General features: G+C 47.5%; 1 protein-coding gene across 2 annotated transcripts in view; it reads left to right on the top strand.

The window, feature by feature from the left end:
* The first annotated feature begins 553 nt into the window (after nt 1–553).
* The window catches only part of PRKCB (protein kinase C beta), a 182,610-nt gene continuing 159,178 nt past the window's right edge, over nt 554–23,985 (top strand). Inside the window, exons 1-2 of one of the 2 annotated variants that reach the window (XM_083413995.1) lie at nt 554–941; nt 4,601–4,632. In XM_083413995.1, coding sequence (XP_083270121.1) covers nt 751–941; nt 4,601–4,632 — 223 coding nt within the window. In that variant the 5' untranslated portion in view covers nt 554–750. The remainder of the gene's footprint in view (nt 942–4,600; nt 4,633–23,985) is intronic. The other variant, XM_083413994.1, reaches the window with a different exon arrangement.

Raw genomic sequence — 23,985 nt, 5'->3', positions numbered from 1 at the left:
CTAAGGCATTGAATCATAGAACTGTAGAGTTGGAAGGGACCCCAAGGGTCATCTAGTCCAACCCCCTGCAATGCAGGAACCATGGCACCTCCAAGGTGGGAGGCAGCACATAGCCGCACTGCCACATTTTGTTGCTGTTCCCTCTTGCAAAGAGACACATTCTAAGAAGCTCGGATCCCGAGGCTCAAAACGCAGACACTCTCCCTCCCTCTCTCCTTCCCAAAAGCCCTTGCTGCTGTGAGAGGAGCACTCTGCATGTGCTCAGAGGCACTCGGGGTCTTCCAACGGCCTGCCCCTTCTGGGCATCCTAATATTTTGAGCCTTTGACAAACAGGCCTTGGAGGAGGAGAAGGAAGATAAAGCAAGAAGGGGCCCCCACCGCCGCGCATCCGGAGGACGATCCGCAAAACGCAGCGAGGGGGAGTGGGCGGGGCCGGCACGGCTAGAGCTCGGGTGGGCGTGTCCTCGAGCCCCGCGGGGCGGAGCCTGATGACGCCAGCCCCACCAAAAGCGAAAAGGGAGCGAGCGAGTGGGCGGGGCCCGGCATGCAGAGGAGGGGGCGGGGCCGGCGGGCGCGATTGGCTCCGGCGCTGGCTCTGCCCAGCTGTGGCCAGAGGTGTCGCGCGCCGCAGCAGCAGCTTCAGCACCAGCGGCAGCAGCAGCAGCAGCAGCGCGGAGAGGAGGCGCCGCGGCATCCTTGCAGCAGCAGCGGCGGTGGCGGAGGCAGCAGGCTGGGCTGCGGGAGGGACCATGGCCGATCCAGCGGCGGCGGCTGCGACGGCGGGGGCGCCGTCCGGGTCCGAGGGTGAAGAGGGCCCGGTGCGCTTCGCCCGCAAAGGCGCGCTCCGCCAGAAGAACGTGCACGAGGTCAAGAACCACAAGTTCACCGCCCGCTTCTTCAAGCAGCCCACCTTCTGCAGCCACTGCACCGACTTCATCTGGTGAGCAGAACCGACCCCCCAGGCCAGGGCGGCAGGAGGGTGGGGAACCCCACTTGCTCGGCATCTCCCCCCTCCCGATCTTGGGCTGCGCCACCCCTCCCTTGCCTTTGCTGAGGCGGGGTCCCCTCCCCCTATCGAGGGACGCCCCCTTGGCACCCTGGAGGATATGAAGAAGGGCTTCCTCTTCCTCTCTTCCCCGCGGTCCCAGGGCAAGCGAGCTCCTGTCCCCACTTAGCCCGGTCTCGGATCCTCCCCCTATCTCCCCAGTCCCCCTTTTCAGGGCTGCAGCCCCCGAGCCGTGTGATGCGCCTCAGACCCCCCACCCAGCGGACCTCGCTTGCAGCTTTTAGTCATCATTTCTCCTTGCCAGCTCCTTTTCCGGGGGGGGGGGAGCTTCCTCCCAACTTGCACCAGTCGTTGTACTCTGGGGTTGGGGGAATGCCTCCCCCCGTCCCTAAAATCTCCTCCCCAGATATGAGAAGATGAGCACCAAGCTCTCTCTGTCTCTGTTTCACACCCTGTCAAAGGGAGATCGCCTTCCTGTTGCAACCTTTAGCTGGAGTTTTTCTCCCTGAAGAGCCCCCTTCCTGCAGGATTCAGACGAGTCCTTTCCACCCACCCACCTACCTTTGCTGCCTGGGGCCCCTTCAGAGAGGTACCACCTCCACCAGCTGCATGAATGCAGCAAGCCGCCTCTGAATTGGCTGTGTAGTCTCTCTGACTGTGTTCACTGCCAAAGACCCCCTAAGTAGATTCTAAGACCCCCACCCGCTTCCTTCTGTTGAGAGACTCCCCCTCCATCATCGTTTTCAAAACACGCATCCCGTCCCAGTGTAAAAGACCTCAGCAGAGAGCTCCTTTCGTCCTCTCTGTCAGATACCACTGAGAACTGAGCAACCCAGGTTTTTTATTTTTATTGCCCCATCCGTACCACGAAACATTTCCCACAATCTTCACCTTTTCCATAGAGTGCCTTCCTGCCTCATTTGTGCCCCTCTTCCCATTTCGGCATACAAGGGCATCCCCTCTCTGACGATATTGGACCTGACAGGATATCTGCAAATAGGCCCCCACTCTTCCATCATTACTGGATGCCCCACCCCATATCCTACTCCACAGTTCCATGCACCCCATGGAGAAACTTCCAGTGGCCAACAAGTAGCTAGCCATGGTGAATCCCATCCACTTTCTACCTCTCTCCATCTGTTAACAAGGTCTCCTCTCAGTCATGGATTCACAAGTTGGCCAGCCATAGGCAGGCCACTTCCTTTAAAACACACACACACACACACACACACTCTATGTGAGTAATGACTCTGGCCTACTTTATAGGGTGGTTGTTGGGGACACACCACAATTGTGTGTGTGTGTGTGTGTGTGAACACTTTGGCTACTCTAAAGCACCATACAATGCAATAATGGAATTGTAGTGTTGGAAGGGACCCAAGAGGCCATCTAGTCCAACCTCAGCAAATCACAATGGCCAAGGTGCTTATCTGGGGTCCTACCTCTGGGGGTAGTGAAACTGCCCTCCATCTTTGTAGATTCCAGGTATGCCTGAATTCTTTGGGGTGAAAGTCCCACTTTGGGGGGAAGGCAGGGAAGGGAGAGGCTTTGGGGTCATTGGAGGCAGGGTATGCAGAAATCGGGAGCGGGGTGTTATTGAGCATGTCCAGAGTGCCTTTATCTTTCCACCAAGTAATGGCACCTGGCTTCACATGGATCTGGGACTAGGGAGAGAACAGTTGTGGAGCAGGGGCAGATTGACTTCAGTCTTGTAAGAAGGATTCATTCTTTTTTAAAAAACCAAAACACCACCCACACTAGAATTTTCGTGGTCCACCAATGTGTGGTGTATTTGCAAAACAAGAGTGAATATTTGGGATATGCTGGCAGTTAAAGCATAACAAAGCTGTGCTCAGTGAACCTAAGTATGGAGGACAGCAAGATCCACCGTTCACAGAATCATAGAACTGTAGAGTTGAAAGGGACGTTGAGGATCATCATCCAACCCCCTGCAATGCAGGAATCTCAACTAGATCATACATGATAGATGGCCATCCGTCCTCTGCTTTAAAATTTCCAGGGAAGGAGAATCCTCCACCTCTCATGGGAGCCTGTTCCACTGTTGCATCTCCTTCCTTGTAACTTGAATCCATTGCTTTGGATCCTACCCTCCGGAGCAGCAGAAAACAAGCTTGCTCCATCTTCCATGTGATGGCCCTTAAGATATTTGAGGAGGCTATTGTATCACCTCTCAGACTCCTCTTTTTCAGGTTACACATTCCCACCTCCCTCAGCCATTCCTCATAAGGCTTCCAGAGCTTGTTCACCTTGGTCGCCAGCCACTACATACATTCCAGCTTGCCAATATCCTTCTTAAATTGTGGTGCCCAGAACTGGACACAGTATTCTAGATGTGGTCTGACCAATGCAGAATAGAACAGGACTGTGACTTCCCTTGATCTGGACACTATGCTTCTGTTGATGAAGCACTAGAATAGCATTAGCTTTTTTCCTGCTGCATCACACTGTTGACTCATGTTAAGTTTGTGGTCTATATTGCTGGGTGTGAATGTGAGTCTTATTTTAGCAAAGATCCCATCAAGTGATGTGGAACAAGCTCCTCTCTCTGCACAGGGTCTTGGAGAGCTGCTGCCAGCCAGAGTAGCTCAGGCTGATGAAAGCTGTAGTCCCAAACAGCTGGAGGGCACCAGGTTGTGGAAGGCTGGCATAAACATCATCTCTAACCTGGCAGTTTCCTAGGTGTGCTAGGCTAGCAAGTGGGCCTCAGTCTCCCTCCTGCCACCTGCCAGCTCTGCTGTGGAGCAAAGACTGTCAGTTCTGGATAGACTTCAGACCCTGCAAAGGCCCCAGGAGGCAGTGATGGCCACCAACTTGGATAGCTTTAAAAGAGGATTGGACAAATTAATGGAGAAAGAGAAGGCTACTGGTGGCTCTTAGCCACAATGGCCATGTCCTGCCTTCGTAGTTGGAGGCAGCAATGCTTATGAATGCCAGTTGCTGGAAACTACAGAAGGGGAGAGGACTCTTGTGCTCAAATCCTGCTTGCTGGGAGCAGGTTTCTGGACTAGGTGGACCACCAGCCTGATCCAGCAGGGCTCTTCTTATGCTCTTTTGGAACCTCCAGGCTCAGAGGCAGTCTATCTTGGTACAGTATATAGATTTTCAGAGGCGTTTTACCATTGTGAGAACAGGATGCAGGACATGATAGGCTATTGATTGATCCAACAAGCCATTCTTATGTTATTAAAGGCAAATCCAGTTGCACAGTCTGGGGCATTCACCCTACCTGGAGGCTCTGATCTATTGGTGAGCGTGGGAAACCAGGTACTATGGCTCTTTCTTTTTTTAAAGCCCCCTAGTGAGGAAATACTTTTCTTTCTATCCTCCGCCCCATCTTCTTTATCTCCCCATCCCACCATCAGTGTCACTAGAGCTTGAGAACTATTGGGCATTGTTAGGGAACTACAGGTCTCCCTTTTTTGGAGTGGGGAGGGCAGCTGCTGCCTGGAAGGCCTGGAGCTACAGAGGCTGGGACTGCAGTGCTTGTGGTAGAAAAGTGAATGTTTAGATGTGCGGGTTTGTGCAAACACACACACACACACTCCCTAACTTGGTGTTTTTCTCTCTTGCAGGGGGTTTGGCAAGCAAGGGTTTCAGTGTCAAGGTGAGTTACATACTATATGCATATGTGAGTGAGTGAGTGCATGTTTTGGATGTGGTGTCCCCGAAAGACCTGAGTTCAATTCCAGGCTTGCTGGAGGCAGAGCCCCAAACCTCTTTGAAGTGGTGGGGCTCCTCAGGTGTTGAAGAAGTAAGGCAGAAGCAAGCCCCCATAACCCTGTAATTTGGAGTCAAGGTCTTGCCTCTTAGGAAGGAAGGAAGGAAGGACTCATCCATTCCAGATGTTGAGTGCCTCTGCAAGTATGATTGGTGTGCATGTGTCTCTGTGTTACATCATTTGTTTCTACCCTATAACCACTTGTCTTCTTACTGTGGGAAAAGGGGCACCCACTTTGTGGGTGCTCCGTCTTGGAAGGCTAATGTGTTGTACACCCCCCTCTTATTGCAGTATATATATATTAAAGGTAAAGGGACCCCTGACCATTAGGTCCAGTCGTGGCTGACTCTGGGGTTGCGGTGCTCATCTCGCTTTATTGGCCGAGGGAGCTGGCATACAGCTTCTGGGTCATGTGGTCAGCATGACTAAGCCACTGGTGAATGTCGTTTACCTTCCTGCCGGAGTGGTACCTATTTATCTACTTGCACTTTGACGTGCTTTTCAACTGCTAGGTTGGCAGGAGCAGGGACCAAGCAACGGGAGCTCACCCCGTCACGGGGATTCGAACCGCCGACCTTCTGATCGGCAGGTCCTAGGCTCTGTGGTTTAACCCACAGCGCCACCCACGTCCCTAGTATATATAATGAAGGTATGTAAATAAGTAAGAGTCCTGGGCCAGCTTGCCTGCCCCCTCAGCACCATATCAAAATTGAGTGGTTTGCAGAGTAACTAGATTGTGGAACCACCACCACATATCTAGCTGTTTGGACTTAGCCCCAGAACCTGTTTGAATGTTGATATTTTTTATGAGTGCTGGCCTGACTGAGATTCGGGTTGCAAGCTGGGGTGCCTCTTCACCCCCTTGAGCTCTCCTGCATGGCAACTGGCAGCCCCCGTTCTTCTGCACCTTCTACTTTGCCAGCTCCTTGGCTGGAAGAAGTGACTGATTGGCTGCCGACACCCATCAGGATGTGGGAGGCGGGTGGTGAGGCTGAAGGGGGAAGTGGGTGATGTGTTGATGTGACAGTCCAAATGTTGGGCTTCCTTTTTTCTCGGTGTCAAATCGCGTTGCAAGGGGGGTGGGTGGGGGCAGGGGCTGCTTTGAACGTGTTGTACTTTTGTTTTATCGGTCTTTCATGAGGAAATGGGCGATTCTCCTTCCGTTCTGTGGAGGGAAGGGTCCAAACTGAAGGTTGATAAAGTCTCAAAAGAGAAACTGACAGCTTGCACAGGTCGGAGTGACCCTTTGGGTTTTTGTTTTGCTTTCCAAAGGTCCGATTTCCAGTTCCGATTGTTTTGTGGTGGCGTTCAAGGTGCAGTTGAGTGCAACACCAGAGGAAACATGAGGTGTATATCCTTAGACTGTGCAATGCACAATGCAGATTAATCCTATTTCATTATACTCTTTTTTTTGCCTCAATCAAACCATCCCCAACCTGGTGCCCACCAGATGTTTTGGACGGCACCTCCCATCTGCCCCAAACATCTGGAGGGACCTGGTTGTCTTAATCAAATCCTGATAATCCTCACAACGTGGTGAGTTTATTTTATGTGGCTTTCACTTTGCCTGCTGTTCGTCTCCGCTTCATTGCAAGGTGATGATTTTGTTCTGTTGTGAGCTGCTTTTGAATGGTATGTGGGTGAGAGGCAGGGTATACTTTCAGGAAATAAATAAAGGGATGGATTTCCTCCAATTTCCCAACTGCAAGTTCATGGATGAAGTATGAATTTTAATCAGAACGAGTGTCTGCAAGTGTGGAATTGCAGAGGGGTGGTTGATCCAGAAAAAAGCGGCCTATTATAAATCTGGATGCATGCAGAGGGTGTGGAACCCTATTTTATCTAAGAAAGATCATGGGTTTAAATAAGATGCAACATGTCAAAGTATGCAGAGTGATCTGTGCGATAACTTGTCAGGAGGTGCTGTTGCCATTTAACAGTATATCCCTTGGAAGAAGAAAAGTCATAAATTAAGAATTTGTAGGTCGCAGAAGGTTTCTCTTTTCATATGTAATCTACTTTGGAAATACTGCTTTAGCCACAAAATGGAGGAAATCGAGGTTCTCGTCTAAACAAAGACAGTAAGAATGCTGTATTTAAACACAGTAAATAGTTTTTATCTCTTCTTCCCCACCCCACCAGGTGTTTAAGGAGATTGGGCAATGCTTTTAAATCAATAGCTTTCCAGTTTTTGTTACTAGAGCTGAATGAATGCAGCTGAAGCACTTTATAGATTGTGTGTACAAAACTGGGTCTGAATAAGATGCTTTGTGGATTAAATAACTCAATGTTGTCCTACCTCCACTTCATGCAGTCTTTAAAGACTTGAAAGGCATATTAAATTTCGACAGATTAAGGTCTGCTGATGCTTAAAAATAAGAGAGTTTCTGATGCTTTAAATGACAGAACTGTCATCTCTTTGAATGATATGGCTGTGAGTTTTTCATGTGTATCTTCATTATATGATGTTGTTATCTTCATTATTCAGTGAAGCAGCTGAATTTGATTTTTGGGGGTGGGGTCCTTTTTATATCCAGTTACAGTTTTGAAGCATTGTTTTGGGGCTCCTTTTGGCTTCACTCCGCCTCACCCACATACACACACCTGATTTGAGGTTTTGTATAGCTTTGACCCATCCCCGTTGAATGACAGTTAAGCCTGGTTGTGGGTGGCTTTGAGATAAGAAGGTGGGTGTCATATTTTGTCTCCCACCTTGCTGCTGATCTTTCTGAAACCTTGTGCACAGACACAATTCTCAAAAACTTACACCCCATACAGTTGGGTCCAGGACACCTCATGGACTGCCTAATCTCTTATATTTCATTCCAATCACTCAAATCTTCAGGGGAGTCACTGTTAATGGTCCCCCGTGGCTCGGATGCATGGCTCATACCCACCAGGTACCCACCATGGGCACGGTTTTATGGTGCTCCCCAGTGCTTTTTTATCCTTTAAAAAATGTTTAGGGGTACTCTCATTTTCCTACTCATATTGAAATACTGCCCCTCAATGAGGCCAAATTTAGATTCACAAAATGTTTAGGGGTATGCGTACCTCCAGAAAAAAAGCACTGGTGTTCCCTTCCAGTTGAAATCAGACAAGCGTCAAAAAGCGTCAATAGGCGGGCAATTCCAAAGTTTGGGTGCTGCCATGCTAAATGATCTTACAGCCGTGGAATAAGTGTTACGTTGCATCTGTAAGAGTGCCAGTTCCGCAGTTCAGAGTGGTTGAGTGTGCACAAGTCAGCCCTGCAAGGAAACCCTTTGGAGGGAATCATGCGGGCGCCCCCCTCAAAATCTCTTCGTCTCCCAAACCTTAAATGGAACCTTGGAACACAGTTAATTTAAAGGATCGTGAGCTAATACAATGGAAACAGGCTGCGTCTTTTGAGTGCCTGTCTTGCTGCCTGCCTCAGCGTAGCTCCTTTCTGATGCTGTGATTTGTCCCCGAAGTAAAAGCCATGGATCAGGGAGCTGATGGTTCCCAAACATCTTCTGGAGAACATGAACACCAAAGTGATTCCAGCAGGGGTCAGTTGTGTGGAAAGCTGGTGCAACCCAATTTCTGCGCATATCTCTGTATATCTTCCTTTGAACCGTATTTAATGCCTTGGACCAGGTGCTGTGCTGCTTGAATCAGTCCATGGGTTGCCTCCTTGAACCAGCCTGGGTCAAGCACAGCAAGGATGGAGTCCGTAGCATCTGGTGGGCACTAGGCTGGGGAAAGCTGCCTTAAGAATCTGAATTGCCATAATCATTCAATTAGCCATCAATTTAAAACCAGAGAGTTTATGGTGTCAGCTTTTGTGCTTTACCTTTTGAGGAATTAAGCAACCGGGCCCTTGGTTAGAGGAAGGGAAGAGGAGCTGTGTTTATTCACAGGTGTCAGAAGATGGTGGGGCTGCTAATGCAATTTCAATTTTCACACTTTCTGAAACAATATGCAAACTAAAGATTAAGAACCTACAAAGAGGTTGCTGAATCCAGCCAGTGGCCCACCTAGTCCACTATCCTGTTCTCACGGTGCCCTGCCAGTGGCCAAAGCACAGCTGTCCTTGGAAATTCACCCCCCTCTGAATTTTGTGTTGCAGTTTTCCAACCAAAGAATGTGTGCAAAAATGCATCCGTTCAGGAAAAGAACATACCAGGTGTATTGTATTGGGGAAATGTGTGCATTAGGCTGAATTGCATACAAGGTTTTTATTTGCACTAAAATGCTGTCAAATGTTTATGAGGACTTCTGAAAAACAGCAACTTACAATTTGATGCAGAAATCTGCAGAACTGAACTTTAGACTGGGGAAAAAATGAGAAACTGAAACAGTTGTCCATGGCTAGCTAAGAGTGCTGTCTGGGTAGAGGAAAGGGGTCCAACTCCAGAGGTGTCCTGCGAGGTTCTTCCCAGCCTTTGATTGTCCCTCATTTCCTCAGCTTGATGTCTTCCCTGCAGCTTCTTTTCCTGAAGGCTTCACTGTCTACTTTCCCTCAAGTTCCATTTCCTGCCTACTTAGCCCACCTGCTTCTTACTCAATTGCTTCCCCACCTCCTGGGACTTCTTCCTACACAATTTCCAGCCCTCCATCTCACTGCCTGTCCATAAAGCCCAAGTGAGTGAGGCTTTCATGCCAACCCAGCCAAACTGACAATTCACTTCCCTGGTAAAAGCCTAGACAGTTCACAAACATGGTGGTCTTGGCAGTGTCATGATCCCTCCAGCAGAGTTTTGCGAACATTCCATGACATCACAGCAGCTCAGCCGGTACTTGCCCTTGGATTACCTAGAGAGGCATGTTGTTCCCGCACTTCCCCGAAGCTATTTTTCTCAATCCATATTTTATTATTAATTTTGACTGTCTTTCTTCCATATCACATGTTATATTTTTCATAACAGGAGTTCAGTTTGGCATCAGGGGCATAATATATTTCTTTGCCTTTTTCTAATTGCTTGAGCTTTGGCCTCTCTCTCAACCAGAAGGCCCAGCCTCATTTAACATTTTGAGGCTTTTAAATTCTCATTTTGGAGCCATTAAGGCTGTAGCTTACTTTGGATAAGAATGTGAGCTTGCTTTGAGGTTTAACCTGTGCATCTCACAGAAGCTTTAAGTGGAGTGGTCAGGGAGGTCTCGGTGTGGTGAGATCGGTCAAATGAAAAAGCAATATTGGGGTTGTCAGAAAACAGCATGTGCACATTATTGCTCTGAGACTGTTCTGTTGCTGACAAGGGCTATGCTGTCACGGGAATGCTGAGACTGGGTGGGGTGCAAACCTTGTAGAATTTCATATAATCATAGAGTGGCAGAGTTCAAAGGGACCCCAAGGGTAGACTAGCCCAACCCTCTGCAGTGCAGGAATCACAACTAAAGCACCTCTGAAAGATTACCACCCTACCTCTGTTTACAAAACTCCAACAATGGAGAGTCCATCACTTTCCACAGTAGCCCATTCCACTGTTGTTGAAGAAGAAGAGGAGTTTGGACTTGATATCCCGCCTTTCATTCCCCTTAAGGAGTCTCAAAGCGGCTAACAATCTCCTTTCCCTTCCTCCTGAGGTGAGTGAGGCTGAGAGACTTCAGAGAAGTGTGACTAGCCCAAGTCACCCAGCTGCTGCATGTGGAAGAGCGGGGAAGCGAACCTGGCTCACCAGATTACGAGTCCACTGCTCTTAACCACTACACCATGCTGAGCAGCTCCTACCGCCAGAAAGTTTTTCCTAACGTTCAATCAGAATCTCCTTTCCTGTAATTTGAATCCATTGGTTTGTGTCTTCTGGAGCAGCAGAAAACAAACTCGGCTTTCCACCTTTTCTTGTAGAGATTTGGGCCCTTGGGGACCCAAGACCTTCAACTGCCTTCTGTGGGTGGGAGATCAACATAAGAGCCTGCTAGATCAGGCCAATGGCCCATCTAGCCTAGCATCCTCTTTTTACGAGGACCAGCCAGATGCTCATGGGAAATGAGTAAGCAGAAGAGCAAATATCCCCTCCTGTGGTTTCCAGCAACTGGTATTCAGAAGCATTGCTGCCTCCAACTGTGGAGGCAGAGCCAAGCTTTCATGGCCACTAGCCATTGATAGGCATCTCTTCCATGAATTTGTCAAATCCTTTTTTAAAAAGCCTTCTAAGGTTGGTGTCCATCAATGCCTCCTGTGGGAGAAAGTCTCATAGTTTAACTATGTGCTGCGCTGAGAAGTCTTGCCTTTTATCTGTCCTGGACCTTCCGATGTTCTGCTTCAGTAGGTGGGGTATGCAGAAATGACATCTGAGGAACTGAAAACGGGAGCTTTGTTAGAGTGCTTTCCCCAGCCCAGTGCCTTTCAGATCTTTGGAACTACATTGGACGCTTGGGTTGCAAATGTGATCCATGTGGGATGCATGTTTACAACCCACAGCACTTGCAACCTGCGTCTGCACGTCTGCGCATGCATTTAGCGCTTCTGCGCATGCGCGACTGCTGAAACCCAGAAGTAACCCGTTCCGGTACTTCTGGGTTTCGGCAGTCCGCAACCCGAAAAAACACAACCTGAAGCGGCTGTAACCCGAGGTATGAGTGTACTATTCCCTTTAGTCAGCATGGCTGTGGGACGATGTGTCTGAGGGGAGCACAGCTGCACTGGCCATTAGGGCTGAGCGATGTCTGGTTTTCAACATCATGATATATCACTGGCTAAATATCACGATACTGTATACCGATATGTCACAATGTCCGAAATAAGGATAGAAATAATGAGGTGAACTGGGTAATATCCTGGCAACTGCTGCTACTTAGAAGTCTAAAATGGATACATTTTTCGGGCGGGGAGAAACCTCCTCTCCCTTGTGCATTTATCAATATTTTATATTTTATTCTTCACGGTTTCCCCCACATCATGATTTATTTATTTTTACATAGCATGCATGCTCACATCGTGATTCACGACATATCACATGCTCAATATTATGGAACTTCTACCACAATGTGGACTTCAAACCAATTTTGCATGATGTATTGATATGTCACCCAGCCATAACTGACCAGGGCTGATGGGGTTGTAGTCCTAAACACCTGGAGCATCCCAGTTTGGGGAAGGCTGTGTTAGAGTTTGCTGGTGGTTGTGATATTTTTGCTTCTCACCTGCTTTACAGAGAACTCACTGGGTTTTCTGCTTTGAAAACAGAAAAAGCATCCTTTTCAAAAATAGCTGAGGTCTCATGAAACCTCCAGGTCCAAGGTAATCTTTCTAGATTCCCAGGTCCTTCGGGGCATTTGGCCACTGTGAGAACAGGAGGATTTGGCTTGATTCAGCCGCAGAGCTCTTCTTAGGTCCTTATTTTGATGCACCCTCAATTAGTGCCAGAAGCTGAGGTGTGAGACTAGCGGCTACCTGGGAGAGTTGGAGCACCCTCTCCAGGCAACATCAGCCCCTCCCCCCCCCATTGACAGACAGTAGAAACCTTTTGGCTAGCTAGGCTGGTATAATTCCTCCAGGAGCCTTCTGTTGTTCTAGCCCGGCCACCAAATCTGCTTCCTTTTGACTTCCAGCTTGTTCATTCACCCCTGGGTAAGATTTCAGGTGCAGTTTCCTGGGTCCTAAGGTTTTTCTCCTTTCCAGTTTTGCTTTTCTGGGACATCCTTGTCAATAATGAGGTTGCTAATTAGCTCTTAATACCTGTTTAAAGTCTCTCAGTTGAAACGCTGGAGCAGATTGGGTTGGAATGGAAGTAATTGGAAGCGCTAATAGGCTGCTGCTAATTGCTAGCCCATGTTTGCAGTGAGCCAGGTAAAGTGTGGAAACTGCAGGATTTTTTTGGGGGGGGGAGAGGGGGCTTTGTGGTATTGAGGGCAATGCCAATATGAATTCCATTTCTTTTTCAAATGCAGTAAAAGAAGTACTTAATTTGTTCCGGAGGTCTGTTCTTAACCTGAAACTGTTCTTAACCTGAAGCACCACTTTAGCTAATGGGGCCTCCCGCTGCCGCCGCACCGCAGGAACACAATTTCTGTTCTCACCCTGAAACAAAGTTCTTAACCTGAGGTACTATTTCTGGGTTAGCAGAGTCTTTAACCTGAAGCGTATGTAACCTGAAGCGTATGTAACTTGAGGTACCACTGTAGTTCTCCGCCTACCATGCTGTTGGCTTCCATAAATTTTCTGCGATTGCACTGCCTGTGAGCAGAATCTCACCTATTATCTCCTGTGAGTTGTGCCATATCAACACAACTCTGAAAATAAAATGCTGGGGTCCCAGCTTGTTGAGTATGTGAGCTGATAAGAGATGTCTGAGAAGGGGTGGAAAGAGCTGTAGTCTGAGCTGCGCATTGGAACCAAAGTACCATATTTGCTTTTGTGGGTTGCTGGACTGGGGAGCTGATGCTGTGGGGAGCTGAAGTATGAGTCCCAGCAGGATTGGGACCAGAGTTGGAGGCAATGCTGGGGAAGCTCTAGGGCAGGCATAGGCAAACTCCGGCCCTACAGATGTTTGGGACTACAATTCCCATCATCCCTAGCTAGCAGGACCAGTGGTCAGGGATGATGGGAATTGTAGTCCCAAACATCTGGAGGGCCGGAGTTTGCCTATGTCTGGTCTAGGGATGCCAACTTGAACAAGTTATTGGGCAGGCCTGCCCCCCACAATCAATCACATGACGTGGTGCAAAGACACCATTTGAATGACAATGCCCATCAACTTTGGGGAGGCCTAGCCCTCTCAAATATTTTATGGGGGGTGGGTGAAGGGACCTTGGACCCCAGGAGTTGGATCCTACAGGCAGATCTTCATCTGGCAAGGCGGCATCAATTGAGGGATGGTCTATAACAGGTCAGGATGTGCAGAGGAAGTCTGTCCAAGGAGGACTGTGAGAAAAATATATATCAAGGAGGTAAGTGTGCATTTAGGAAAGGGAAGAGAGCCTCAGATCCCTGGTCCGTCTAGCTCAGTACTGTCAACACTGAGTGGTAGCAGCCCTCCAGGTTTTCATACCAGAACCTAGAGCTACCAGGGATTGACCTTGGGGGCTTCTGCACTCAAAGCAGATGCTCTACTATTGAGCCACAGGAAGAACAGATGGTCTGAAGCAAGACTGGGGAGCCACATGTGCAGAGTGCCGCTGCCATCTGTATAGAGGCCAAAGCCTGAACCACAAGTATTTTTAGCCAGAGAGGAGTCATGCCAAGGCCGCGGCAAATCTGCCTCTTCTCCTCCTTCTCTGCATCCATGAGTGATTCTCCAATTGCTCCAGCAAGCAGCTTCCTGCTTTAAGGGTCCCGGCCAATCCCAGCAGTTAGGAGGTCCTGAGTTATGAACTTGCCTCATTATTCTCTCTACTAATGCCTTAATTTTTTTGGCATGCCAGACGAGGGATCGTGTAGCGAGGCGGAAGCTAAGCCTCGCCTCGCCTCGCCTGCCAGCCAGCCAGGCCTCCTCGGATGCTCACTTGTTTTCATCCTTCGTTCCAGAGCGTCGGCGCATGCCTGAGATGCTCTCAGCCCACGTCTCGGGCCTTGGCAGGTTGACAGCCGTGTCTGTGCTAATATACAACACGTTGCATTTTTTTTGACACAGCTGCTTTCCATGGAGAGGGGGAAGAACGCACCCAAACAGCCCTCTTTGGCAAGATCCCCTCCCGCCCACAGACGGCGAGCGAACGAGCCTCCCTTACGTACACCACGAATCCCACAGGCGGGGGCGGGAGAAAACTCGCACTGCTGCATTTTGGGGCGGATGGGATTTCTAGGTTTGTGCACTGTTGAGTCCAAAGCGTTCCGCTGAGCATGCTGAATGGAGAGGCGAAACTTGTTTAAGGCCAAAGGGCGTATTCCTTTCTAGGCAACCGTGTGAGTGTGTCACATGTCAGTGGTAGGTGGAGCCAGAGGCAGAAGTGGGCGGAGCTATGTATGTATGTATGTATGTATGTACCTATGTAGGTATTTATTTTTTGCTTTGCGCAGAAGACTACTTTCTACTCACACTCATTCACCCTCTCTGTTCTCCATCAGCATTCAAGGGCACATTCCAGTGAGGCAAAATTACTCAAGGTAGACAAAACTGAGTAGATGGTCCAATGTAGACCCTCCAAATGTCCCTATTTTCCAGGGACAGTCCCAGATTTACAGAAGCTGTCCCAGTTTCTGATTTGATCCTGGAATGTCCTGTTTTTTCTTATGAAGTCCCTATTTTCATCAGAGAAATATAGGAGGGTATGGCAGGACATCTCAATTGTCATTGGAGTAATGTTGGAGGGTATGGAGTTATGTGATGCCCGAGCCAAGGAGATAAGTAATTATGCAACCTTTAGAAGACACCTGAAGGCAGCGTTGTATAGGGAAGTTTTTTAATGTTTAATTATGTTTTTATAAATGTTTGAAGCCACCCAGAGCGACTGGGGCAACCCAGTCAGATGGGTGGGGTATAAAACTATTATCATTATTATGGAATAGGGCATCCCTATTTTCAATGGAGAAATGTTGGAGAGTATGTCAATGGTCTGGCTTGGTATAAGGCAGCTTCCTGAGTTCCTGTTTAAACTAGCCATTTCTGCAGAACCATGAGGACATTTTTTAAAGGAGAAGGAATACAGGTGAGTTGTAGAACACATCCTTTGCATATATAAGGTCCCAGGCTGAATCCTCAATGGCTTCTCCATGTAGGACGGGGAGAGACTCCCTGGCTGAAACCCTGGAGAGATGCTGCCAGTCAGGGTGGACAATATTGTCACAGATGCTCCAATGGGCCAATCTAGTAAAAGGCATTCCTACATTCCTCCACTTCCTTTGAACCATCATGACGCCTATCCACAATGTTGTAGCCCCAAACATCTGGAGGGCCTAAGGTTGGGTAAGGCTGAGTTAGTTGGAGGAGTGCAATGGGGCACAGCAGCGGCTGCTTCCCCTCGGCTGCTCCTCTTCACCCACCCCATTGCTTCCTGTTTTAAGCAGGCTTTGAATGAGATGGTTCTGCTTGATGTTTGTTGAGCATCTTCTGCTTTCCTGATGAAGGTGACATTTTCTTTTTTTAAGGGAAAGAAAGCTTTAAATTCTGCAGAATTGGAAGCCACCTGGAAATGTTTCCAACTGGCTCTGTCTGCTTCCTCTTTCTCTTTCCACCGCTTGACTTGCCTGGGCCAGTAGTGGTTGCAAAGGAGCCAACTCCTGGGGGCTGAGGTCCCTTCACCCTCCAATAAAACATTTGAGGGGGCAGCCCCTCAGATGTTGATGGACATTGCCATTCAAATGGTGTGTGTGCCACATCTTGTGGCCAATTATGTGGGGTGGGGCTTACCTGCACACCCCCCAATATTTTATTCTAGTTGGCACCTTTGAGTGGGTGACAAAACCAGTGCAGCCAAGTGGAAGGAGTTTTGACTCGGGGGCAAGTGTGCCTGGGTCCAAATGTCTGCTCACCTCTCTGTCTCACTTCTTCAACTTCAGCAGAAGGGAACTGAGGGTTGCCTGTACCCCTTGTTCATCACTGGAGGCTCCTTCCAGATACCAAGAAGAACATAAGAAGCACCTGCTGGACCAGACCAATGCCCCATCTAGTCCAGCATCCTGTTCCCACAGTGGCGAATCAGATGCCTCAATGGGAAACCTGCAAGCAGGACCCCCAGCACAACGGCAACTCTTGCATCCTGTAGTTTCAGTTCCAAATGTGGATGCAAAGCATAGCTGCCATCACAGCTAGGAGCCATTGATAGCCCTCCATGAATTTGTCTAATCCTCTTTTAAAGCCGTCCAAGTTGGTGGCCATCACTGCCTCTTGTGGGAGTGAGTTCCAAAGTTTCACTATGTGCTGTGTAAAGGACTTTATGTGTGCTAAATCTTCCAGCATTCAGCTTCATTGAATGTCCGTGAGTTTTAGTGTTCTGGGTGAAGGAGAAAAACTATGCTCTGTTCACTTCCTCCCTGCCATACATACCCTATTTTTCTCTCCATAAGACGCACCTGACCATAAGACGCACCTAGATTTTAGAAGGGGAATGCAAGAAAAAAACCCTATTTTTAAAGGGAGCGCTGAGCAGAGCCTGTATGCATCCCAGGCTCTGCTTGGCGCTCTCTTTCACGAGCTGCGAGAAGCATGTGTGCGGCACTTGCAGGCTTTTCCCCAGGAGGGAGAAAAGCCCCCAAGAGCCGTGCACTCTTTAAAGGGTGCGTGGCTCCTGCGGGCTTTTCTACAAGGAAGGAGAAGGGACTGACTGGCCGCATCAGTCCCTTCTCCCTCCTCGGGGAAAAGCCCGTAAGAGCCGTGCAGAGCATGTGTGCGGCTCTTGCGGGCTTTTCCCGCCTGCCTCCCGCCTGCATTCGCTCCATAAGAAGCACACACATTTCCCCTTACTTTTTAGGAGGGAAAAGGTGCGTCTTATGGAATGAAAAATACGGTAATTTCATATGCATCAACCATGCCACCTCTTACTTGCTTATTCTCTAAACTAAAGAGATGGGGAAGGGGCTCTTGCTCTTAAAACTGTGAATATGGGATGCTGTCAACAGAGAAGCTTTTGACCTTGGTGGTACCACTTTGGACGTGGTTTGCATGGTGATCCCATGTTTCTCTAGGACATGGGTAGGCAAACTAAGGCCCAGGGGCCGGATCTGGCCCAATCGCCTTCTAAATCTGGCCTGTGGACGGTCCAGGAATCAGTGTGTTTTTACAGTAGAATGTGTGCTTTTATTTAAAATGCATCTCTGGGTTATTTGTGGGGCATAAGAATTCGTTCATTCCCCCTGAATATATATATATATATATATATATATATATATATATATATATATATATAATATTTTATTGAAATTTTCCATAACATCACAAAAAGAAAAAGAAAAAAGAAAAATACAAAAATAAAAATAAAAAAACAATTAAAAACAGTTCAATCTTTCATGGCATATCTTGCATTTGCTTGTTTCCCGGACCTCCCCACACCTCCCCTCTTTGTATTCCAGTTCAGTCATTCCCCCCCAATATAGTCTGGCCCCCCACAAGGTCTGAGGGACAATGGACCGGCCCCCTGCTGAAAATGTTTGCTGACCCCTGCTCTAGGAGAACATGTGAAGTTGCCTTACACCGAGTCAGACCACAAGTCCATATAGCTCTGTGTTGTTGACGCTGACTGAAATGTGAATGTTCCCAGGTTTAGGAATTAAATCTGAGCCTTAGCATGCAGTGCAGACACTGTGACCCTGAGCGATGGCCGTCTGAGGAACTCAACATGCTTTGTGTCATTGGCTTCTTCCTCTTTGGAGGCCCCGGGGGTGGGGGAGACAGGAAAAAGTGGGTTTCGGAAATCTGATGTTACTGCTCAGAACTCTTTGTCTTTGCTTTGCACACTCTGGGGAACCAGTCATGTGAGGGCAGCTGCACAAACCCCTCTCATCTCGTGGGCAGAACTCAGTGGTAGACATCAACTGGCTCTCTCCTCTGTCCTTCTCTCCAGAAAACCCTGCCTTTTTCTGTGAAGGGGGGGGGTCAGAGAATTATTGACAGGCACCTCAAACTACAATTCCCCAAGATTTTGAAGAAGAGAACTGTAATGTAGGTTTAGCAGATGAGCATGAACCAGGGGAGATGGGTGTGCCTCCCTCCTGCCACTGCTGCCAAACTGGAGACTAGAAACATGGAAAGGATGTACTTGATAGTCCTAAGAGCGTAAGAACAGCCCTGCCGCTGGATCACGCCAAAGGGGGGTCCATCATTGCTCAGCATCCTGTTCTCATAGTGGGTGACCAGACGCCCCAAAAGAAAAAACCTAAAGCAGGAGGGGGGGGGGGAGCGCTTGCCCCTCCTGTAGTTTCCAGCAACTGGTACTCAGAGGCATTCTGCTTCTAACAGTGGTGGGAGAATGTATCCATCAGGCTCGATAGCCTTCTGCTCTGCTCTGGGAGCCAGTGTGGTGTAGTGGTTAAGAGTGGTAGTCTCGTAATCTGGTGAACCGGGTTCGCGTCTCCGCTCCTCCACATGCAGCTGCTGGGTGACTTTGGGCCAGTCACAATTCTTTGAAGTCTCTCAGCCCCACTCACCTCACAGAGTGTTTGTTGTGGGGGAGGAAGGGAAAGGAGAATGTTAGCCCCTTTGAGACTCCTTAGGGTAGTGATAAAGCGGGATATCAAATCCAAACTCTTCTTCTTCTCTGCGGCGAATTTGCCTAACCCTCTTTTAAAGCCATACGAGCTTGTGCCTCTCGTTGCCTCTCGTGGGAGCGTATTCCATATTGTAACTTTGTGCTGTCTGTGAAGAAGGATTTCCCTTTGTCTGTCCTGAATCGTCCAACATTCTGCTTCATTGGCGATCCCTGAGTTTTAGTGTTATATGATCATAGAACTATAGAGTTTGACCTTAAAGCGCCATTTAGTCCAACCCCTTGCAATGAGAGAGCCAAAGTCCAGGCTTCTCTGGATTGGCCCTTGATATGCATCATTTCAGTATTATGATACTGAAGTAATAGAACAAGGTTATGCTAATAAAGGCAGTCTTTGTTTAGTCTAGCCTTCTCCAACCTAGTGTTTTGGACTACAACTCCCATCAGTTTCAGCCAGCACATTCAAATGCTGAAGTGTGTTTATATCTGCTATCTTGGGCAACCAGCTGGAGCCCACGGCAAGGCTATTTCCTGGGCTGTATCTCTTCAGCGGTGATGGGGGGGGGGGGAATCACATGTCTGTTCCCTTCTCTGGGTTTGAAAACTGGCAGAGCAGGGAGGCAAGCTCAGTGGTTAATTTTATTTTTTGGATGCAAAAGTGAGGTTCTTCTTCCTCCTTTCACTGCTGCTGGGGAAGGGCTGTGGCTCAAAGGTAGAGCATCTATTTTGCATGCACAAGGTCCCAGGTTCAAACCCAGGCATTTCCAGGTATGCTTGTGAGCAGTGTTAGAAACTCAGATATGTAACCTAGGCACCAAATGGCTCCTCAGACCAAGGTTACAATTGCCAGAACGGCATATCTAGGTGCCATTTTGGGGTAAGGCAGCTCTAAAGTCTTATTTTTCAAAAGATGAACTGATTGTATTTGATTCTCAGTTAAGCATCTGGCTAGTTCAGAGGACAAACTTGCGCTAGTTTAAGAACTTTGGGAATTTAAAGAAAAGTCACCCTAAGGTCCCAGGGCAGGTCACAACAATTAAAACACAATATTAAAAAGTAGTTTTAAACAACTTGCAATCACAGAAATATGCAAAAGCCAGACATTCCAAGTGTCCAAAACCAGGCTACAGAGTTTGGTCTGTAGCTGGGTGGGTGAGGTAGATGGATGGATGGATGGACCAGGCCTAGTTCCCACCCCCACAACTGGAAATGGTACAGGAAAAAGGATGGGCAATTGATTTGGTTAAATGTATAAGGCGCCATTTGGTAATGAAACAATTGTTGTTGTTTAGTCATTTAGTCGTGTCCGACTCTTCGTGACCCCATGGACCAGAGCACGCCAGGCACTCCTGTCTTCCACTGCCTCCTGCAGTTTGGTCAAACTCATGCTGGTAGCTTCCAGAACACTATCCAATCATCTCATCCTCTGTCGTCCCCTTCTCCTTGTGCCCTCCATCTTTCCTAACATCAGGGTCTTTTCCAGGGAGTCTTCTCTTCTCATGAGGTGGCCAAAGTATTGGAGCCTCAGCTTCAGGAGCTGTCCTTCCAATGAGCAGTCAGGGCTGATTTCCTTAAGAATGGATAGGTTTGATCTTCTTGCAGTCCATGGGACTCTCAAGAGTCTCCTCCAGCACCATAATTCAAAAGCATCAATTCTTCGACGACCAGCCTTCTTTATGGTCCAGCTCTCACTTCCATACATCACTACTGGGAAAACCATAGCTTTAACTATACGGACCTTTGTTGGCAAGGTGATGTCTCTGCTTTTTAAGATGCTGTCTAGGTTTGTCATTGCTTTTCTCCCAAGAAGCAGGCGTCTTTTAATTTCCTGGCTGCTGTCACCATCTGCAGTGATCATGAAGCCCAAGAAAGTAAAATCTCTAATGAAACAATACTTTTTTTAAAAAAACTAATGAATTGGCACCAAGCTCTCCAGCTGAAAGCTCCAGAGCTAGATCAAGGGGTTAAGTTAGATTTCCCTGAAACGATGGAGAGACATTTAAAAGTGGAAGAAAGACAATTCTAAGTTCCTTCTTGCAGTACAAGACAGTGTGTCTAGCACTGCAGCCTCTGTGTCTCTGGAGAAGTCAGTTGCATTCTGCTGTTGGCACCCAGGAACTGGGCTTCCTTTGTCTTCTACATCTTGGCGGTTGCTCCACTGCAAGAGGCATTGTCTGTTGGCTGCAGCAAAAGGACTGCAGAGTATTAATCATTTTGAGGCTGGATGCACCAGCAACCACTTCATTGGAAACTTGACTGCAGATTGTTTTGATCTTTGCTGTCCGTCTCTCTAGATCCTCCCTTCCCTTCTCTTTCTGCTGACTGGACTTGGCCTGCGTACAACTTCTCTTTCTAAATAGTAATAATTTTCAGAGGGGTAGCCACAAGAGATATATAGATATTCATTTTTAATTATATTTAGAACCTGCCAGTGTCGAACAGGTGGTTAGAGTGTCGAACAGGTCATCATGCGGCAAAGTCTGAAAAGCTACAGTATCTCAGATTTTACTTGACCCATCTACATGGCTAATCCAGGAAGAAGAGTAAATCATAGTGCAGGTGGGGGGGGGGGAGCTTGAAAACCAATGCCAGCTAATGGGGTTGAAAGGGGGAGTTGGGGAGGAATATTTCAGCCTCTAAAACGCTTAAAAGTTTGGGGTGGGCTGCTTGAGGTTTCCCCAAAGCTCCTATTGGCAGTAAAAGGACGGAGTGTTTCAGAAACTTCAGGCAAGATGCTAAATCAAAGAGAAAACATCAAGAAATATTCAAGATGTGTAAAAAGTTTCAATTTCACCCGGCAAAACATTAAATATTAAATATACCGCAAACACTAATTAATTGTTCTTAATTATTTCAAGGTTTGGCAGGTACCTGCTGTGAAACCTCAGAAGATCATCATCACAACAGTAAAAAATAAAAAATAAACTTGCTGTCAAATGCTAAATGCTACTGCGTACCAACTGTCAAATTCTGTCAGATATAGCTGGATGTCAAATACAGATGGGAATATTAGAATATCTGATAAATATGAGGCAGCAGCGTTCTTAGGGGTGTGTGGAAATCTAGGAACAATATTTTTTTTAAAAAAATATTATATCTACCTGTTCTTCTGCAATGGAGCTCAGAATAACTTCCATTGAATAGAAGGGGAGCACTTTTCAGCTAGTCTCCATACAGGAACTGAACAGTCCCAAATTCCTTAGCTCCAGCAAGGAAGCTTCATTATGTTGTTTTGGCACTATTAAATACCAGCATTGAATTTGGGAGAAGCTTCTGTTCTTGTTGTTGGATTAGACAATTAGGTGTCTATTGACACCTAATTAGGGCTGGCCAATAAATTGATACATTGCCCAGAACCGGTTTGAAGTCCATCTTGTCATATTGGCTTCGTAATTTTTGACCTGGCAATATATTGTGAATCGTGATGTGTGAAGCCAGCCAATGCCTCTGCATAGCTCCACCCTTATTTCAGACACTGTGATATATCAGTGTATCGTGATGTTTAGCTGGTGATATATTGTGATGCTGAAAACCAGATTTCACCCAGCCGTACACCTAATTAGGGGACTCTAGTCATCAGGGTTTCTTTAGATGTAAGAAGAGCTTGGTTACTGGGTCGGACCCAAAGGGGATCCATCTAGGGCAGCATCCTGTTCTCACAGTGGCCAGTCAGATGCCCTGTTTGGACACCCAGAAACAGGACCTGAGCACAACAGCCCTATCTTCCCAGCAACTGGCATTCCAAGCCTCTGAAAGTGGGGGTGAAATCTAGCCATCATTGCAAGTAGCCATTGATAGCCTCATCCTCCATAAATGGTCCCATCCTTTCTTAAGGCCATCCAAGACAGGGGTCTCTTGTGGGAGTGAATTCCATAGGTTTGTGGGGCGCCTGGACTTCCGTTCTAACTCTGGGGTGCCCAGCATTGAATTTAGCATGTTAAAATATAAGCCAGGCTGGCTTCCTGGTGATGTTATCGCCTGCAGAGATGGTCCATTAAAAGAGCTAAAAGAAATGGGTGATGTACCATTAAGAAGGCCATTAACAGAGAGCCTCTCCCTGAGTCTAGATTCAGGTAGGTAGTCGTGTTAGTCTGATGCAGTTGAAATAAAAAAATTGTCCAGTAGCACCTTATAGACCAACTAAGTTTGTTCTGGGTAGAAGCTTTTGTGTGCATGCACACTTGAGAAATAATTAACAGAGACAAAAGGCCAGAGTTTCAGGAGGTAGGGGCAGAATTGTAGGGGGCGATGAGGTAAACAAACAGGAAAAAAGTGTCATTTTTGCAAGCTGGAGAATGGGGGTGCAGAGCATGGGGCAGGCTGTCTGTTTTATGCTGCAGAGAGGGTCAGACACAATATTTTGGGTCTCTTCTATATATCAAACTTTTTTTCGGTCACAGACCAGCATAAGAGAAGACATACGGATAAAGTAAACACATAGGATTTAAAACAGGTAAAGGTAAAAACTAGTAGTTAAGAGGTGATTATATCATACATAACTTTAAAAAGTTAGAGACAAGGACAAACGGTTAAAAGCGACTATAAGGGAGGGAGCATGAAGGAGCACAGATCTTGCATTTTGGGTCTGCGGCGCAAACCATCCTTCAATGATGGTTACAGCTGTTACAACTAGTTATGTAACATTTGTGTTTTCATCTTGAAGTAGCGGGGAGGTATAAAGTTCTTCTGTGTGACCTGGAAATTTATGTAGTATAGGCGAGATAAACCTAGCTCATATATCTGTATAGTATTGGCAGTGGGGAAAAAGGCATGTTCCGTTGGATAAATGTGTAAACAAACCATATATCATAAAGGCACCACAGTCTCTGCTCTGCCTTATTGCCCAAAAGGAAACATAGACCCTGGTAAGCACACCTGGTACCCCTGGAATCTCGCATTGCTCAGAGATTGGAGTGGTGTGTAACAATAGTTTAATTCTGGGCTGTGTGGAGAAGTCCATCGCTTTGTCCTGTATGTTCCCATATTTAGCTTCATTCGTTGGATGTCTGCAAGTTCTGGTGCTATGAGAGAGGGAGAAAGCACTTTCCCTCCATTATTTCATGATTCTGGAGGAATGGCCACCATGGCGTAGTATTTTCCAACCCTGCTGTTGATTTTCTGCAGGGCTGACTATGTCTTGGCCTTGTGGCGGCCATTTTCTACGTCAGATGGATTTTTGTCAAGTGCCTTTTCCAA

This window comes from Podarcis tiliguerta, assembly GCF_965153285.1.
Source record: "Podarcis tiliguerta genome assembly, chromosome: 14".
Lineage (NCBI taxonomy): Eukaryota > Metazoa > Chordata > Lepidosauria > Squamata > Lacertidae > Podarcis > Podarcis tiliguerta.
The sequence above is the reverse complement of the archived record's forward strand: the minus strand, read 5'-3'. Positions and strand labels throughout refer to the sequence as shown.